Source organism: Rhagoletis pomonella, unplaced genomic scaffold, assembly GCF_013731165.1.
Source record: "Rhagoletis pomonella isolate Grant_MI unplaced genomic scaffold, Rhpom_1.0 Rhpom_scaffold_10247, whole genome shotgun sequence".
In the NCBI taxonomy this organism is placed as follows: domain Eukaryota; kingdom Metazoa; phylum Arthropoda; class Insecta; order Diptera; family Tephritidae; genus Rhagoletis; species Rhagoletis pomonella.
The window spans coordinates 1-5,180 of NW_023468777.1; the positions used below are offsets into that span (position 1 = coordinate 1).

Sequence of the window (5,180 nt, forward strand, 5' to 3'; positions counted from 1 at the left end):
GCTTTAGAAAACGCTTCCGCTGCACGTCGCACTGCCGTCGTTTAACATTCTGAAAAACTTTATTAAAACCAAAAGTTATACTCTATTTAATCCCTCGTGGCAATGGAGAACATACCAGCAACCACATCGCCGCAGGAAACCGCACACTCTGAAACAATCACCACAGCAACACCGCAAAGTGCAACTCCGCAGGAAATCCCGATAGATGAGGCTGACAAAATTGGCCACGCCACGACAATAGGCCTTGAAACGCCCACCGCTGGTACCGCGCCTAATCATCACGCATCTACGCCTGTTCAGCACTCAGCACAATTTGCGTCAACGAGTATTGCGGGCACTTCTGGGAATATGGCGACATCTTTGTATGGATCCTTGCCGCTTTACACACTTATCGGTTCCCACACTATGGAACCGCCAGGGACATATTTTCCATTGAACACGCGCAATGTCGTCCCTAACCTCGCCGACATGGTGACATCTCCTTACGTCACTTCATCGAATTGCATGACGACCATGCTGCCCAACCTAACCTCAAACGCGACTTTATGCAATATAGCACCAGCCTTCCAGCAATTCCCTTCGTACACTGCTATGCATAACCCGCCAACATCTGTCAGTTCTTCAGGATTTTCTTATCCGAATTTTATACCCGCTCAAACTATATCGTCTGGGATGCATTCAAATGCTACCCCAACATGTAGGAGCACATTGGCTGCCGATGTCAACTTAACTGCGGCGCATATAGCTAGTCGCCAAGTACTCACAAAAGACCTGCCAACATTCTCAGGGCGACCTGAGGACTGGCCCTTGTTCATAACTAACTATGAACAGTCTACAATCCGGTGCGGGTTCAGCGATCAGGAAAACCTCATCAGATTGCAAAAATGCCTTAAGGGCCCAGCTTTAGAAGCAGTTCACGGTAGACTTATGGTGCCGTCTACGGTTGGCTTAGCTATTAACACTCTCCGCATGTTGTATGGTAGACCAGATGTTATCCATCAAGCGATGCAGCGTAGACTGAGGGAAGAGCCATCGGTCAAGCCGGATAAATTAGAAACTTTAGTTGCGTTTTCGTTAGCCGTACAAAACTACCGTGCGACAATGCAGGCCGTAGGCTTAACCGACTATTTAAATGATCCGGTTTTATTAAATGAGTTAGTAGCTAAGTTACCATGCAGTCAGAGGCTGAGCTGGGGCCAGCAGTGCATGTCGCTGAGCCGCGCTGACATTGCTGCTTTCGATGAGTGGCTTTTTAGTCTTGCTATGTGTGCGAGCCAGGTGACGTCTCTGCAGCCATCAGCGGTAGCGTCAGATCACACCAACAATGAAATGAAAAAGGGCAGGCGCGAAGCGCATAAAGCAAGAATTATGGTACACGAAGTTATGCCAACCGACAAGGCAATTAACTGTGTGAAATGCAGGGCAAATCACAAGCTTTCTGACTGTAATGCGTTTATCGCGCTCTCCAAAAATGACAGGTGGAAATTTATTCGTGAGAAAAGATTATGCTTGCGCTGCTTTAAACCTCATTTCATTCGGCGCTGCACTTCAAAAAAATGCTGTGGCGTTGATAGTTGTAAAATGGCCCATAATCCTCTGCTACACACTACATCATCAGAGGCGATCGAAAAACGGGAGCAAACAACATTATATCACGAACCCGTTACTGTAGCTGACAAAGAACAACAAAGAACACTTTTCAGGTACGTGGAAGTTACTTTACATAGCGATAGCAAATCAATAAATACGTTTGCGCTGATCGATGAAGGTGCATCATGTACGTTAATTGAGTCTGAGTTGGCAGACGAGCTCGCCTTAGATGGGCCAGTAGGTTCTCTTTGTTTGCGCTGGACGGGAGAAATCACTCAAAGCGAAGTACACTCAAAATGTGTTAGCCTCTTTATTTCCTCCACCGTCGTACCTTCTCAAAAGTACAAACTTATCAATGTTCGCACTGTCGCCAATCTCGGGCTTCCCCAGCAATCACTTTTTAGTGACACAATTTTCAATAATGCGCATTTTAAGGGTTTGCCGATTCGACCATATAATCGATCCAGGGCAAGAATTTTAATAGGTCTAGACAATGCAAAAGTGGGGGTTCCTATAGAAATAAGAGAGAATAAAGACTCCAACCTTATTGCCGCAAAGTGCCGTCTTGGATGGAGCATTTACGGGCGAGGTACAATTGACTGTACCGAGCAATCACGGGTTTTGCACACTTGCGAATGCAGTCCATCTGCAGAAGACCGTATGGACCAGCAAATGAAAGCGTTCTTTTCGATTGATTCAACTGGGGTATATGCACCAACCAAGCCTCTCCTATGCAAGGATGATGAGCGTGCAATCAAACTCATGGAAAATAGCACGCGCTTCTGCGCTGCTGAAAAGAGATGGGAAACGGGATTACTTTGGAAACACGATGTTGTCGAACTTCCCGATTCGCTTCCAATGGCAATACGTCGGCTTTCATGCTTGGAAAGCAAAATGGAACGTGATCCGTCTACAAATCGTTTTTTAATTGATATAATACAAGATTATGAGCGAAAAGGGTATGTACGGAAACTAGAAAAAAATTAGATAGAACATAGCGGGAGGTCTTGGTACCTTCCCATATTTACGGTTCTTAATGCCAATAAAAATAAAACGAGATTGGTATGGGATGCAGCAGCGAAAGTAAGTGGTATCGGGTTGAACGACATGCTGCTTAAAGGACCCGATCTGTTGAAGTCTCTCCTGGGCATACTCTTGCGCTTTCGTGAACGACCCTTCGCGGTTTGTGGAGATATACGCGAAATGTTCCATCAGATTAGGATTATAAAAGAGGACCAAACGGCGCAAAAGTTTTTATGGCGTAATGGTGATAGGTCCCGTGATTACGATGTATACGTAATGAACGTTATGACGTTCGGTGCCTCGTGCTCCCCATCATTAGCCAATTATGTGAAGAACCGTAATGCTGAGCGTTTTGCAGATCATCATCGCGATGCCGTGCATGCCATCGTTGAAAATACGTTTGTTGATGACTGGCTTCAGAGTGCTGACACGGAAGACGAATTAGCTACCCTTGCAACTACTGTTCATTGGATTCACCAAGAAGGCGGTTTCCAAATGAGAAATTGGGTGTCGTATTCAAAAGGGGTACTGGCTTCATTACACGCTGAGCACGCTGCTGATGCCAAATGTTTTGAGGAGCCGGAAGCCGTTATTGAGAAGGTACTAGGCATGTGGTGGCAGCCGGTCTCAGATGAGTTAACGTTTTTTGAAAGATTTCCAAAGGAAATTTTCGATAAAAAAACTGTTTTGTCTAAGCGGCAAATATTGCGCACAATAATGACGATTTTTGATCCATTGGGTTTGCTTGGCTTCGCTATTATCCAAGCAAAAATTATTTTACAAGACGTTTGGCGCTCCGGTGTCGGTTGGGACCAACCTATTAAAGAAGAGCAACGCAACAACTGGTTTAAATGGGTGCGACGAATACCTTCTATTAATGGTATACGAATCCCTCGTTGCTTTTCGCTAGCTTTCAAAAGCAAAATCAATGAACTGCACATATTTGTGGACGCCAGTATAAAAGCTTACGCAGCCTTGGCTTACGTGCGTTCAGAGGTAGATACGCAAATATGCTGTACGCTTATAGCTTCGAAAACTCGCGTTGCGCCGCTAAAACCTATCTCAGTGCCGCGGCTTGAGCTATTAGCTGCGGTGCTGGGGCTACGACTAGCTAATTTCATTGAATCCGAACTGTCCATCAAAGTTAGCCGCAGAACTTTCTGGACGGATTCTAAAAACGTTTTATTTTGGTTACGCTCAGACTCAAGAAAGTCTGATTAAACTTTGTAGCACTGAGAGTAGGAGAAATTCTTGAAGGCTCTGTCATTAAAGAATGGAGGTGGGTACCGTCCCGTGAAAATATCGCAGATGAAGGAACCAAATGGAGCGATAACCGTGGCTTTGACGACAACCAACGCTGGTTCGGCGGCCCGAAGTTTCTGCTAGAGGAGGAATCTAGCTGGCCGGTTCTGCAATTTTCAGATGCGGATGACGAGGCCGCGGAGGACCTGCATCACACTGACTTCGATGACACCACAACCATGAACACTTCTGTAATAACGCCTGATGCAAATAGATTTAGTTGCTGGGAGAAGCTACGCACTACTCATCGATTCATACTACGTTTCATACGATTCATAACAAAAGGTAAGCAATGCTCAAAATCATTGGAAGCGTTACTTGGAAAGGACGATTTGGATTCAGCGGAGCTCGCAATAATGATTAATTGTCAAGGGGAAGTGTTCCACGAAGAAATTAGTCGGCTGCGCAATGGTGAGCAAATAAAACGGAAATCCCCCCTCCTCAAGTTTTCTCCGTATTTAGATCCAAAGGGCGTCCTGCGAGTAAAGGGAAGGATTGACGCTGCTGATGGTGTGAGGATTGACGTTAAGCGTCCGATTATTCTTCCACGCGACCACACTGTAACACGACTAATCGTGGACTTCTATCACCGAAAGTTCCACCACCATCACAATGAAATCGTTGTTAATGAGATGAGGCAAAGGTTCTGCATAGCTGCGCTGAGAAGGCTGGTGAAAGAATGTGCTGCCAAATGTCAAACGTGCCGTAATCGCAAGGCTTATCCACGACCGCCTCAAATGGGTGATCTACCTACGGAACGAGTGTCACCTTTTACCAGACCTTTCACCTTCACAGGGGTGGATTATTTTGGGCCCATCGACGTGGCTGTCGGTCGAAGGTGCGAAAAGCGTTGGGGCGCCTTATTTACATGCCTCACCACTCGCGCGATTCATATTGAGATCACGTCGTCTCTGTCTACTGAGTCGTTTCTTCTGATTTTCAAACAGTTCGTGAGTCGCCGCGGTGTACCGAAGCGAATTATATCGGACAACGGCACTAACTTCCGTGGCGCTAGTAGGATGCTTTTAAATGAGATTGAGAAGATATCGTCGGAAGACATAGAGAAAAGGCATCCTGAAATTGAGTGGTCCTTTATACCGCCTGCTTCACCGCATATGGGAGGAGCTTGGGAGCGGATGATCCGCTCAACGAAATCAATTTTAATGGACATTCTGCCAGGTGCAGGCTTGCGTGAGGAGGTGCTAAGGGCGGTTTTAGCCGACGTCGAAAACATTCTGAACTCGAGGCCACTGACCTACGTTCCG

The 5,180-nt window shown here is 46.1% G+C and overlaps 1 protein-coding gene across 1 annotated transcript; it reads left to right on the top strand.

Annotated features, from left to right (window-relative positions):
* Positions 1–102: 102 nt before the first annotated feature.
* Positions 103–4,326, top strand: LOC118756432 (the record flags this gene model as incomplete). The annotated part of the gene is made up of 3 exons (XM_036491196.1): positions 103–2,549; positions 2,649–3,628; positions 3,844–4,326. Coding segments are annotated over exons 1-3 (3,910 nt in total), but the record flags the coding sequence as incomplete, so codon positions are not given.
* Between the last annotated feature and the right edge of the window lie 854 nt (positions 4,327–5,180).